This window comes from Vanellus vanellus (assembly GCF_965231255.1).
Source record: "Vanellus vanellus genome assembly, chromosome: 5".
In the NCBI taxonomy this organism is placed as follows: Eukaryota; Metazoa; Chordata; class Aves; order Charadriiformes; family Charadriidae; genus Vanellus; species Vanellus vanellus.
This window is the reverse complement of record NC_138910.1, coordinates 30,833,419-30,848,237: the sequence shown is the minus strand read 5'-3', so window position 1 is coordinate 30,848,237 and position 14,819 is coordinate 30,833,419. Positions and strand designations below refer to the sequence as shown.

The 14,819-nt window shown below is 41.4% G+C and overlaps 1 protein-coding gene across 1 annotated transcript in view; it reads left to right on the top strand.

Annotated features, from left to right (window-relative positions):
* Nucleotides 1–2,494: 2,494 nt before the first annotated feature.
* FAM117B (family with sequence similarity 117 member B) overlaps nt 2,495–14,819 on the top strand; it is a gene marked incomplete at its 5' end in the record, with an annotated part of 28,914 nt that continues 16,589 nt past the window's right edge. Inside the window, 2 exons of the mRNA XM_082484087.1 lie at nt 2,495–3,095; nt 10,691–10,842. Of these exons, the coding sequence (XP_082340213.1) occupies nt 2,495–3,095; nt 10,691–10,842 (753 nt within the window). The remainder of the gene's footprint in view (nt 3,096–10,690; nt 10,843–14,819) is intronic.

The following is a 14,819-nucleotide window of genomic DNA, read 5'->3' as shown; positions in this document are numbered from 1 at the left end:
CTCCATGACATGCATCATGCAAATAGATATGAATCAATACCTTTCATTTTTGGCCTCTTCAAAACAGTAACAAGAATTAGAATGTGTTCAGAATATTTTATGCCTTAAAATTATCTTTATGGCACACTGCTTCCAAACAAGCCCAGTATTTCTGGGGTGGATAAACTGTCCAAGGGATGAACCCCTGCTGAGCAACTGTACTGGCACTGGCAGTGGGTGCTGTCAGAGCAGGGAGAATTGCAAAGAGTATTGCATCTTCTGCTCTTGACTGAAAATTGCAGCAAGGAAGTGAAATAAATGCTGTATAGGTTAACCTGCTTTAGGATAACCATGCACTGCCCTGGTCTGCCAACAAAGCAGCAGACAGGTTCCATTTATTTCTCCAAATGTGCTGGGGTGCTGGTTTTCTACCTCCTGGGCCTTTACCTGTGGAGCACTGTGAAGCTCAGGTTGTGTTTTTCAATATATACATGGAGTCACCAAGGGAATTATGAGATCCCTTCACCTCCAATGCCAACGGTATGCAGCCTGTACTGTTCTCTGCCTCTCAGCCATTCCTGGTGAGATATCCATCTCCTGGATATTTCACTAATTAGGTGGGTTATCTGGGATTTTGATGCTTTGCCACATTGTATCAGCAGTGCTTGTGATGACTAGAAAAAAAAAGCACTGGGAAGTGGCCCTATGTGTGTAATTTATACGGTGACTTAAGTAAATTGCACCCTTTAAGGAAAGGATACAATAGGACTGATGGTGATCTGCCAGGCTTCTGGTGCTTGCCCTTGACACAGACACTTTCAGGGGCAGCCCAGGATAATTCTCAAGACTGGGCACAGCCTCTTGCAGCCGGTTTTGGTTGACCCATCCTGCAGGCCATATTACTAGTATTTACAGTACCTGTGAGCAAGCATAATGTCCTTCAAAAGAAATTTAAGTAATCCAGAATGCAAGAGCTAACTTCATAACAACCTCATCACCAGAAATATATCTGTCCTGTTCTCTTTTGCCAGTCTGTTTTCTCATAAAAATCTCTTGACTCTGACAAGATCTTTAACCTTCAAGGCTTTAAGTAGATCAGTGTCCGGGCATCCCTAGGAAGGGCCAGTGCATATAACTTTGCTTTTCAGGTTTGTTAAATTTCTCAGCCACCATGGAGCTCTTCAAAGGAGATGCCGGGCCTTTTTAAGTGAATTAGGCTTCAGTCAGAAAGGAAGAGAGAAAAAAACAAACCCAAGCACAACCCAGCTGAAGAAAAGAGAGAACGGTATGTAATTTGTTGTCACACCATTTGTATCATAGCAATGGTATTCAATTGCAACACGAAACTTGTAGAGCAATATTGAAAAGAATTTGGGTAAGTTCTGGTAGCCCAGAACAGGCATTTCCAATAAAGACAGAGAGTATTTATTGCTTCCTTCATGTCTTGAAGGTGCTAAAGTGTGTTTACCTTGCATCTAAATAATCCAAACACATGAACTAAGGGCTATTTCATGCATGTGTTCACGTCTCTAATGTATAAATCAGGTTAAGAGTATGCTGGCAGTTAGAAAGCATTTTTAAAAGATTGCCGTGAAGATGCAACTAATCTAATGGAGAAGAGTAAACACTGCAATTAAGGGAAAAGGGGGTCAAGTCTGCCTGGATATTACCCACGTATCTGGTGCCATCATCGGTAATGCTAAGCAGGTGGCAGAGCGATTGGATAAACCGCTGCTGAGCCCTTGTCCTCTTGTATAGCGAGTGCATTTACAGTTAAACATAACTGAGCAGGCCTGCTTCTAACGTACACCCATTCCCTTGGGACAACCTCCCAGACAAGAGCGAGCCGCGGCCGCCATCCCTGCCGGGCCCCGGGCTTCCCACCTCACCGCCGAAACCTCGCCCAGGCCCGGCGCTGCGGCGGCAGGCGGAGATGTGCGGAGCCGCCTGACTGACAAACTCTTCCCCCCCCCTCCCCCGAGACCGCCTCGCAGCTCGGCGGCAGAATCGCGGCCCTGCTTAGCCCCATGGATACCGAGGGTCGCCGTCGACCGGAGGCCCCCGGGGCTGGGGGGATGCTGTAGCCTGACACCCCCCCCCCCCCCCCCCAGCGCTCCGCAGCACGTGCCTCGGACAGCGCGCGGCCCTACTGGCGGCGGCGTGTCGCTTTAAGGGCTTGCTCCCTCCCCCTCCCTCCCCGCGGAGGCTCGGCCACTCAGGAGCGCGCTCCGCAGCCAATGGGCGCGCCGTAGCTGCGCGAGCCGAGCGGCGGCGCGCCCAATGGGAGGACGCCGGGGGCGGAGTCGGGCGGCCGGGGCACTATTGTTGATGAGGCGGACGGAGGCTGAGGAGGTAGCGCGGGTCGCCCCGGTCTGGGGACGGTGGCGAGGAGGGTACCGGGTCGCTGCCTGAGGCGTCGGGCCCCCGCGAGGACCTGCCCGCGCCTCCTGCCTTTGCCTTTGCCTTTCTTCCCCGCCGCCGCCGGTCTTCCGCGAGCCCCGGCTCCCCACGGACAATGTCTCACCAGCGCGTGAGGCGCAACGGCTCCCCAACCCCGGCCACCTCCCTGGGGGGAGGAGGTGCGGCGGCAGCGGGCGGCGGAGCGGGAGCCAGCAGCCGCCTCCAGCCCATGCGGGCCACGGTGCCCTTCCAGCTCAAACAGCAGCAGCAACATGGCAGCCCCACGAGGAGCGGCGGCGGTGGCGGCGCCAGCGCCCCAGGCGGGGGTCTCCCACGCGCGGCGCCCGCCTCGCGCAGCATCAGCCCCACGCGCGCGGCGCCCACCGGCAGCGGCGGGCGCGGCGGCCCCGCCATGGCCACGCAGACGCCGGGGGGAGGGGGAAGCAGCAGCAGCAGCGCCGCCGCCTCAGCGGCCGCCGCCTCCTCACGGAGCAGCCCCACGCGTGCCGGCGGGGCGCGGGGGAGCCCCCCACGGCCCCACCACCTACCGCCGTCACCACCGCCGGGCTGCGGGCTCTCACCTTGCTCTTCTCCGCTGCCTCCCCTGCCGGAGGGCAGCGCTACGGTGGCGGGCAGGGTCCGGCACCGGCGGCACTCACCGGAGCAATGCAGGAGCTCCCCGGAGAGAAAGAGCCCCAGCTCCCCCGTCTGCAAAGGTGAGCGCTCCTGTCAGCCTGACCCATGCCGCGCACCGGCTGCCCGCCCGGCCGTTTACTGATGGGGGCGGGTTGGGGGGGGGGGGGGGGAAGTTGTGCCCGCGCGGCTGTTACCTGAGGGGAACAGGGAGGCGCGCGGCCAGACCGTTACTGAAGGGGGGGTGGGGGGGGGGGCGGCTGGGCTCGGCGTGGCCGAGTTTCAGCCCGCACTTAACGGGACGGGAGGGCTGGGGTCGGGGGGAGAGGTAGGGAGCGGGGCTGTGCCTAGGCTTGCGCCCGTTCGGGTCCTGCTCCCTGGCTGGCCGCGGCACTTGCGGCGCGTCTCCGCGTCGACAGGCTTGTTGCTTTTGTTGCTGCTCTGTTGCTTCCTGGCTTTCGGATGAGGAACAGAGAAAACCGAGCATGCCGCGTGTGGGGAACTGTAGCCACTCCTGTAGCGCCTCGGCAAGTACTGCCAAAGGTGTCCAGATGAGAGAGTCACCCATGTGAGATATACTTAAGAGACTGCGGTACGAGCTTGAAGTGAATTTGGTGCTTGGGGGCTGTTGTGATCTTCTCCCTTTATATGCGCCTGGTGCCAGATGGTACGTGCTTTTTATCCAAGCAGTGTCCGCAAGCTTGCGATTAGAAAGCTGTAGGCATTGTACATAGATGTAGGAAAAAACTACTCGGTATCTCTCTCGGTAGTTACTTTCAACGTGAACCCTGCAGAAGGATGTGTGAACTTGAGTGTGATGACAAGCTTGCACTACAACAAAGGTAAAAAATAGTGTGGGAATGACATACACTTTGTAGCAAACTGCTTTTTAATGTTTTTGTGTAATTAAAACATACTTACTGGGAATGCTGAAATTTAAGCAGTATGTGGCATCTGGTTGATGATAATAGAGGCTTACATATCTAAGTCCTTCCAGGGATAAAAGTTTACTCAAAAATGCATGAGTGAGGCTTTGTGTTAATGTTCTCAAATCTGGAAAAGTCTGTAACTTCTGAGATACCAAAGCTTACAGCTACTCTTTTTCATGAAATTATATGTGGTAATCTACACAGTAGAGTTCACTAATATGTAGAAGTGTATACACAGAAAACTAGGACCAACACAATTCCCTTTAACACTTCTAATGTTGCTCCCCCTTTCTAAAGTAATGACTATAACCAGACTACCGTGTTGGGGTGTTTTCTTTTTTTCCTATCCTGGCTCTCGAGGAGTGATGCTGCTAAATTAGTCATAACCACTTGGTAGAGTAATTAAACTAATGTCTGTGTGACTTAATTTTTTTTAACTCAGACAATACCCTTTTGAGATTACCATATGCCTGCTTGTCTGCAGTGTAAGACAGCAGTGCCACAAAGGCATTTAGGTTCTGAACTAGATTTTCTGCTTTCCAGATAAGAGTAGTGTGGTTTTTTTAAGGTTATATTCTGAGGTTTTGGATTGAGGAATGTGTGTGTTGTTCATTTGAGATTCTTGTTAATGAGTAATCTGATCACATCACAAAATCCGATCTTCTTCCTGTGAACTTTATAGAAACTCTTGCCTAAGATGCAATCTCCTGGTCTGGAGAATGAGGAACAGGATGGCTAGCCTTGAGATCCAGGTTCAAAAGCTGTTTGTAAAGGCATGCGTCAGACCACTTAGGGTGGAAAAATTGCACTGTCTTCCAATCATTGCGTAGAAGCCTGTTGAAACCGTTCTAACTTCTTTACTGGGTCTAAGGATCATCATATAGAAAGAAACAAGTCATTTGATCACTCTGTGTTGATAACTCCACTGTCTTTTTATGAGATGTGTGAAAACAGAAGAGTAATGTCCATTTAATTGCTTCCATGTGTTTACACTTCTGAACAGTACTTGTATTGGACCAAAATGCAAATTAAACCTGTTTAATATTGCTTAACGTTTGTATTGTGTACTCCAGTGCTTGATAGAGACTGAGTTAGCTTTAATCTCTTCTTCATCTAGATGAGAAAACTTAGTGGTATCTGAGAATATGGAAGTGGAACTTTATTTTTGGTAATGAGGCTACTGTTGTGAAGCCATGCGGGCCACTTCAGGGTGTCAGTCAGAATCTACTGGAGAATAACTTGGGCTTTCCTGTTTCTTGTTTTCAGTTGATGATGGCTTTTGTTCATGCCTACAGTTGCAGCTGTGTTTTTTAGATTAAAGTGAACCTTGAGGTTAGACAAATGATAGCTTCTTCTGAACTTCAATATGGGTTCTTGTAAGTTGTATACTTTAGACTCAACTTCATGTTTTTTAGATTTTCTTTTCTGGGAAGCAGTTGAATAGTTTTGAACATAGTTTTCATCTGCCTGCTTAACACTTTGAGAGCATCAACTTGTGAATTTTCAAATGTGACAAAATAGCTGCTTTTAGGTTTTTTTGGTGGTGGATTTTTTTTGGGTGTGTTTTTTTTTTCTTGTTTTCTGTTGATGACGGGATAATTGCAAACTAAAAATTCCATGGCACAGTTTGTAAATTTCTTTGCTTACGTTGCTGCTTCCTTCTTAAATATGACCAAGAGCCTATATCTTCCTACTACCCATTTTTCTTCTTTTACTTTCCTTCCCTGCAGTCTCTAGCACTTATTTCACAGTCTTTAACATGCAATTAGAAGCTGATGTGCTTTGTCCTTCCCATTACTGGTGTGGCTTCAGTTTTCTACACTGTGAGGTCTGTCCTGCAATCTTCAGTTTTGGTTCAGTTTTCACATATGCCTCTTTACCTGTTTGCAAACTACAACTGTTAGAAGAAGCTGTTTTGGCTTACTAGTAGACTGTTGCAAAATGAGATAAGGAAACGTGTGTGCTCTGCCTCTACTGTTGTTTTTATCTTGGTTTATCTACTGAGTGAAGATCAAATATGATCTTGTTATTTGTGTTCTTATGTAAAACACATCTTCTCAGAAGAGTTCAACTGTTCAACTCCAAAAATGTTATAATGCACCAGGCTGTGTAACCAATAAGGTCAAGACCAGAGCCATAGCAGTTGTTTACTGACCCTTTCAGGTGCCTTGAGGTAGTGAGAGCTTTCTCTACTGGATGCTGAACTTCTCGGTATATTCCAGTTGACTGTATTGGACATTTAAACTCTCTCTAAAAATTAAGGAGAGAAAATGGTTAGTTTTATCTGGAACTACATTGACCTTTAATTGTTTAGAAGAGTATATTGAAGAGTAATATTAAACCTTGTGTGAAAGGAAATGATGAAAATTATTATGACAGTATATTGGAAAGTCTTAAAGATTTCAGATGTGAGCCACTCCTTGGGGTAGGGAGAAGGAATGGAACTCCATTACAGCCTTGAATTTCACTATAGATTTTATTTATTTTAAGAATTTGGTGAGTGACACAATAATAGCTGCAGACCTATCAACATTAATTACCCAGGTTTTGCAGTAGTTATAAAAGATATTACTGTAGGATAAGAGAGTACAGAAGGCTTTGTGTACCTTACATGCCTGTTTTGCTTACCTAAGCTGTTTAACAAATGGTAGCTATAACGAAAGTGAACTCATTTTTGCAGCATCGTGCTTTAGGTTCTTTGTGGCCAACACTTCAGGGGAGTTTATTTGGATTAAAAATGTTTTATTTCACAAGAATTAAGTAACTTGACCATCTTGGGCTTTCTGAGGTTTGGTTTTGTAAAAAAAACACGTTAACTTAGTCATTCTCCTACCAAGGAATCATTTTGAATTACTAGAAGCAAAAGTGTGAGTAGTTCTTTTACGTTTGTGTGAAAAGAATAGCCAAGATTGTTTTCCAAAGGGAATAAACACAGTTGTACTATATGTTTGTTCTTAGTATTGCCTGAGCCTGTTGAATGCTTTCAAGGAAATATAAAAAGTAGGTGTAACCCCTGAGATCAGTTGTGTTTGTATGAGAAAAGATAGCTATGCATGGGAGAGATCCCATGAACGTCCTTTCTGAGGAGGAGGCTGACCAAACCAGAACAAAATCTCAGCTGTGTGCCTAGATGCCAGAGAAGCTAGTTGGGTCTCACTCTTTTTCACTTTTTTTTTTTTTTTTTTTTATATATATCCTTCCTGTATAAAAAAGCTTCAATTAGAACTCTGTCAGGGAATTTTGTGAAGTTAATGGTGTCCCATGCTTTTCTAGTGGCTCTTTGTGCTGCTTGCTAGTTTTGTGTTGATTTGGTTTTGTTTTGTTTTGTTTTTCTCATGGTGTTTTTTAGAAGATGTTTCCTTGGATTTTTTTATTTTCCTTTCTTAAAACTTTAATTTCAAATGCATAGAAAGATATCAACAGGACTGTAAGATCAATCTTCAAGTTACACTGAAGCAATAATCTTTATTTTGCAGTTTTAACAACAGTTCTGACTTTTCTTGAAAAACTGAAAGATGAATTTTCAGTGTTTTGTCTCTTAGAATTTTCTTATGTGTAAGACCTTTCCTTTTTTTTTTTTCCTTCCTTTCCTTTATATATAGCAATTTTCTCTCATGAGGTAACCGATTCAAAGGTATGTGTTCTCACACTGTAATTTCCTTTTTCAGTTGTAATTGTAGTTTTAGGACTTGTATGTTAAGACACCCCCTTCCCCACTCCCAAGTCAGTGCTCTTTCTGACCTTTCAGTTAGTTATTGGTAAGCATCTATACTTGTTCCATTTTGCTATTCAGTGACATTATTAGACTGCCTTAGCTTAAATCATCTTCAGAGGTGCCTGACTTCACAATTGCAATAGATGTGTGTGTGATGCCAGTTTACCTGTAGCAACCTCTGTCTGTCAGTTGTGCGGCAATGACTTGTGAAGACATGGTGACTTGCTTGTTGTTTTTCCCATGTTATGGACTTCGTTGATTTGTCTTGTGTATGTTCTGTTTATGTTTTGTTCTATTATTTTGCCTTGCTGGAAGCCAGATTGCAGAGAGACTTTGTTTCTAAATAGATTTAGAGTGGTGGTGGATGGATAGGAGGGTTGATATTTATCACAAATATTGGTTTAAAGAGATAATCAGGCCAATTAAAACAGATCTAATTTTTAAGAAGCGTCTATTTGATGAAACAGCTCCATTGTTTTTCGTCAGCCACAGCTGTTGTAACTGTTATCTCTGTGGAGGCAGATCTCTCGTTATGTAGGTCACATCAAGGAAAAACAGCAGCTGAACACTTGCTTCAAGTATTGTAGAGGGAAATGCAATGAAAACATTGTATATGTTCCCATTGAAATGTTTTGAGACAGCAAGAGGAGCTATGTAGTAGACTTTGGCAATCTGTATGAAGACATGTTGTGAAGATGGAAAAGTAAGCAAAACCGTATCCAAACATCCTTGCCCCATCTAAATAAAAGTAATTTGAAAACAGAATTCCTTGAAGGAATTTTTAAATCGGAGAAAAAGAGAGTACTTACAGGCTTTGTGCCTTGAGATGTGCACATTCCCTTGAACTTACATAGTAAACAGGCTCTTCAGTTTTCATACTCTCTCTTTGCCCAGCACAATATTTTTTCCACTTTGGTGGGGGGGAGAGAGGGTAATAGTTCCTGCTGCTTCAGTTTTGAAGCTCTCTGCTGCAGTGGCTTGGCAGATGCTGGGGCTGACTACATACACTTCCTGATTTTTAATTTTTTTTTCCCACGTCCTTTCTTTTTCCCCTTATTAAAAAGAGGGAAGCTTCTTGAAGAGGAAGAATAATAATTCAGAAGAAAAATAAATAGGGAGAGTATGGCAGCTATTTCTGAGGCAAATAACATGTTTGATATAACTTTAGAAGCAAATGTAATTTTTAAGGAATGACACATTGCATTAGCATCCCACATTCTCCCATTCTACAGACGAAAGGGATCGTTTTGAAATCTTCTGATACAAACATACCCTTCAGTGTGCTGTATGGTGATTGTAGAATTTCTTTGATACAGAGGTCTTCAAAGCATGGTAACTCCAACATTGAGCTTTGCTGCTACTGCCTGAGAGCAGATCTGCTGTGAGCTCAGTTATAAGACTTTATCGTTGTTGGTACTAGTAGAAATAATAAACCAGATGAGGTTTCTGGACTGCTTTATGGGAGTGTTGCTGATTATAGTGCTAATAATTATTTCCTTATAGTTGAATTGAAATATTTTCCACTCTTACAAGCAAAATTTGCATGAGGATATTTAGTATATAATGTCACTAGACTTGCATTTCAAAGACTAGTGTTCTGTGAGACTAAGATGTACACACCACTGAAATCTATACCTAAAAAGTTTTATTAATATTTATGTACCTTTAGTAGATTTAAATGGCTTAGAAATTGAATTATGGACTTCTGATTGCAGTGTTTTTTATGTCTAACTGCTAGTCAGAAAATAATCAGGCACAACTTCTTTTGTCCTTAAATGTGTTTATGCAGAATACGAATTGCTGTTATTTATACTTTTAGTGCAGAATTCATCTTAAAGCACAGCCAGGAAGGACACATGACTGAGTGTTTCCAGTGCCCTTGTAAAGCTTCCATCTGATCTCTGTAACTTGTTTACTGTGTTCTAGCCATTTGTTTTAGGCCTTATTTTACCATTAAGGTAAGATTAATACACAGTTATTTCGGGTATAATTCTGTGGGGAGTAGATAAATTGATAGTAAACTTACATCATTGTGATCTCTGGATTTGCATTTTACATCTAAAATAGCTAGTAGCAAATAACGTGTGAGCATATATGTCTATCAGAACCCTGGGTCTTTCCTGCTTGTCAGTCTCTTTAATTTAATAAACTTCAGTTACTATTTTGAGGAACCTGTCTTCACAGTGTTTACACTTATAAGCTTGCAGCATGGTCTTTTACTGCCACTTTAAGATACTGTTGACAGATAGGTTAGATGCAAATTTTTGGTTTTAACCATATTCTTCCTTCTCATGTTACTTTCTGTGCTTGTTATATTTAACCTTTTTCATCAAGTGTTCCTGTTAGTATCTAAATAGTTCTGAAAAGTGATATCAATGTAAACACTAAAAATGAGGTGTTGCAAAAGGTGTAGTGTCAGGCAAATATGAATGTGGTTATTAAGTAGCATGTGAAGGGAAGAGATGTCTTGATTATCCTGTAAAATGTAAATCATTACCTTATCAAAGTTGACTTCAGGATCTAAGGGCTAGACATAAGTCTCTATGAATCTGCAATATGTTGTATATTGGGTGGTTAATAAAACATGTCAGTTTATAGTGTCCCTTGAATTCAAGTAGATGAAGGGTAAAGGGCTAGTGGGACGATCTCTACACTAGGCATTAAATTGAAAAAGTTCGGCACAGGTTTTCTTTGTTAGCCTTTATGTATGAGGAAATGTAGCTATTTTTATTTCTTCCAAGCCTTTCATATTTAAGAATCCAATGACTGATGCACTTTTGAGGGAATAAATGGTGGTGTGTGAGTACCGATGCAACATTTGTGACATATGGATGTTTTTAAGGAAACCATAAAAAACACATTTCAGTGCTTATTAAAACGGAATAGAGCCTGGAAAAACAAATTTAATTCCTATATTAAAAGTATTTTGTTGTATACTTAACCTAGTAGTTCTGATTTGATATGATTTGTTGTAGGCAATTAAAATAATTAAACTCTGTCCTGCCTTCTTTCTAATCAAGTGTTGTTATTCTAGCTGACAAATCAAGACCACCATCATCAAGCCCTTCCAGTATTATTCGCCGAACTTCCTCATTGGATACGCTTGCTGCTCCATACCTTGCTGGACAGTGGCCTCGTGATAATCATGGGCAAGCTGCTCCATCTATGAGAGACAAAGCCACACAGGTAGGACAGATTTTTGTCTTTGGAGTATTAAAATGTGAAGATAGGATTTAAATGTAAGAAGCATTTCCCTTGAAAACATTCACTTCAGCTTTTTTGCTTGCAAGTTCCTATTCACTTGCAAATTGCTGGAATCCTACCTTTGCTATTATATATGTGGATTATTTGCATTCTTCGAATCTCAGAAAAAGCTGTGAACTATAATATCTGTTAAGAGTTCCACTTTCTTCTTGCCTCAGAAAAACACTAGTGTATTACACATCTGTTTTTTCATTGTTCTTACAGTGTGCGGTACGCTAGATTGCACTGGTTTTAAGTACTATTTTAGTTTAAATTTATTCAAGAGAACTTGGTGACTCCTTATGTCTGTCTTAAAACTGAATAAAAAAAGCTGCTGTAGTACCTATATAAAAGTTATTGTAGCCTTTTCTATGATAGGCTGTTCATCCTCCAATTGTAAAAGGCCTTTAATGTTTGCCTGGGATCTATGCACCAAGTATAGATTTATATACATTGAAGAGCTGCCTCATTGAACTGTGAATGATGTTCAAATTTAGCTCAACTGGAAAGTATTTAAAAAGTGCATGATTTGCCAATAATGTAGTTGGAAGAGAAACTGACAGCATGTGGGACATAGTTGAGTTTAAGCCTGCCTTAGGTTTGGTACAATAACAAAAATGTGACCACTAATGTTTCAGTGTGCTGTCTACTCAAATGTGTAGGGTGTTGAGCAGGTGATGTCTGCAGCATAGATTGTTACTGTATGGCCCTCTCAAGATCCACAACATTTTGCAGAAAAGACCACAACTCAAAGAGCAGATCAGTAGAAGAGTAAGGTGTTTTGTAGGGGAATATGCCCATATGGATAAAGTGGAAATAAAAACCAGTGAAGAAAGGAGAGCTGACAAAGAAGTCTACTGTGCAGGAAAATGAGTCGGAAAAATTGTTAGAAGATTGGGTGGAAGAGGTAAGCAAATCAGAGTAAGAGGAGGAGGAGCATGGAAGACTTATGATATACAAGGAATTGCTGTTCACACTTACCTGTTAAAAGGCATCATTAAAGGGCAGAACTAAACCAGTGTGGGTGACTTGGCTATTTATTTTCATATTTGATTTCTTAGGATAATACTTTTTTCAAAATAATTACATTTCTATACTACTGCCAAAGTAATTGTTATATTCAGCGGATGTCTTTTAGCTTAATTTCGGTTTAATCTGAGTCATGGTTGGGCTTTTATAATCTCTGTGTTTTCCAGCTAGATTAAATATTATCCTTTTTTTGGCTTACGTTTTTCTTTTGTCTTTTTCTTCCAATTCTGACACATTTAGCTGCTCTCTATGGTAGTTGAGCTTTCATGTATGAGGGCAAACATGTTTGCAAAGATTAATGGGAAGAATATAAAGGGCAGAAAGAGTATATTTAGTGGTGATTGATGTTAGTGTACTGCTGAGGGAAATAGAATGATCCGTTTGCATTTCCTAATTTTAAAATTTATTAAACCAGTAGAAAATTTTGGGATACAGACATACGTCTTTATGTCCAAATCTTGTGTCGAAATGACACTGATGAGACAACGTTGCTTTTAATCTTTCTAGTGTGCTTGAGAAGCAACCATTAGAGCTCAGGATGAGTTTAAAATCTGAGTTACAATAGTTAGTTTCCCAAGTTAGTACAGGCTCTCCATTTGTATTGTTTAGCATTTCTGAAGGTGTGGTGTTTGGATGAAGTTTCACTTACAAGATATTCTGGCTCCAGTGTGTAATCTCAGATTTCACAAAGTCTGGCATGAAATGGATGTGTTCGGATTTCAAAAGTTTAGTGAACAGGAATTGAATCTATTGAGATACAAAAGATGTTCAAGTTGAGTAAGCAGGTTATCTTGATTCGGCGGGTTTATGGTGTAGGGAGTGGAGTCATTCAGTAAGCAGACTGGGAAGAGACAGCAATTAGTGACACACTTTGGCTTTCAGGCCTTTGTAGACATGTCTGTAGGTCATAGCTGAGAACTGCGTGAGAGATCCCAGGTCATGCAGAGACTGTACATCAGACTCCTGCTTTGATTGTTTTGTTGAAACCTCTCTATAAAACCAGACTGAATTATGTACATGCAGAATGTTTGTTGGCTGATGAATAAGTGTATTATTGAGGATCTGGCTAGAATTCATTCATGCAGATACTGTTTTAAGTGCTGCTAAAACAGGTGTTTGTAGTCTTGTGTCTCTTTTTCTTTGAATCAAACCTGTTTGGCTTTGCCTAGGGTTGTTTGAAATACAGCTATGTCAAAATACAAGTTAAAATGAGACAATTGCTTTGTATTTTTTTAATTCTGAAAGAGTATTTCTTTTAAATGACAAAGTTTTTGCCTCTAAGACTTTTTTCCTTAAGTGTTCTTAAGTGATAAATTTAGCCTTAAACTCATTTCTCTCTGTAATTCTAGAACAGGCAGAAGGATGTTGTGAATGGTAACAACTAATAACCAAGTAGTAGTACTTTAGGAACATAGAGAAATAGAAATCCCTCTTTGTCTATTGGTTATTTGGTCTATGTTTCTTGAAAATAATTATAAACAAAATATGGGGAATAAGTAGGAGACTTGCTAAAATAGTATTACATTTCTGTCTTGCTTTAAAGGTTTCCTATAATTTAATGTCTTATACCTACTCTTGCTCTAAAAAGACTTCTAACTATTTGTTTTGAGGATGAGCATCAAAGCAACCTTTAATCTTTTAAAATGAATCTGATATTAATTTATGAAATAAGTCTTGAATCTTGTCAAAATCTTGAATATAAATTAAATGCAAAGACTGATTAAAGTGTTAATTAGATTCCTGTAGGCAAGTGTAATGGTTGTGCTGAGTTGGGAAGTTAGAGTTAGTGGCTGAAACTTACTGTTCCAGAAGCTAGAGGATAGGATGAGGCTCCAGATTGACGTTTGAGAAGACTAGACATAGATTGGTACTTGGGAATGGGGGTTGTCAATTATTCCATTTTATCATGAAGATAAGTGAGTGCTTTTCTGGAAAAATATTCTTATGGATTCTAATTTTTCTGTGAAATAGGAATTTCAGAACAACCCTACTAACTTTATTATTCAGATTTGTCCCATTTAGTTTTTGATTTGGAATGATGAAGATGAAAAACTACTGATAGTGGAGGTTTCATTTCTATGAAACTTACATCAGTAACTGAAGCTGATGGGAGTTGCAACCTGTATGTTCAGAGTTACACCTCCATTTTCCCTGCAAAATGGGGATTAATAACACAACATCGAAGGCCTTGTGAGTTTCTGTGTTCTGAGTACAGAGAGGGTAGGTACATAAGGTCAGCTTGTGGTGTACAAACTGTTAGTCTCAAATATAAGAGCAGCTGTTGCACACTGTAGATGTGAAGGCTTTGAGGCAATCAAAGTTGCTGTCTGTAGGAGAAAGTGAGGTATCAATGACTCCTAAGGCTGAGTTAGTTAGATCACTGCTGTGTGCTAAGAACTGCACTATGGCAATAGTGAATTTAAAGGAATTTGCTGTCTCTTTCGGTGTGTAAGCTGCTTCCAGAAATCCTTCCTCCTGCTTCATTAGGTATATTTCTTGTGACTGAACAGAAATTCCTGATAGATGTTATTATCCCTCTTCTTAAAGCATTTACAGTTCACTGCTTTTGAAGGCCATTCTGGACATGGTTAGGTGGGAATACAAATTGTGCATAAAGTATGCAGTATTATCACAGGCTTGTCTGTGCATTTTGTTACCTTAAATAAACACAGTTTGTCTTAATAATACTTCTAATTTCTCAGAACTTTTTCACCACAGTACATTTGCAGGTTTCTTTATTAAGCATTAATGACTTTGAGTTTAGTGAAACTAGTTTAGTATTATCTGTGTTGCTTTCTGCTTGGCCTGAGACAACTATGAATCTGAAGCCCTTTGAGGTGTTAATAAATTAATTCTTTGCTTTGCAATAGCTCTACTGGTGCTTATATGCC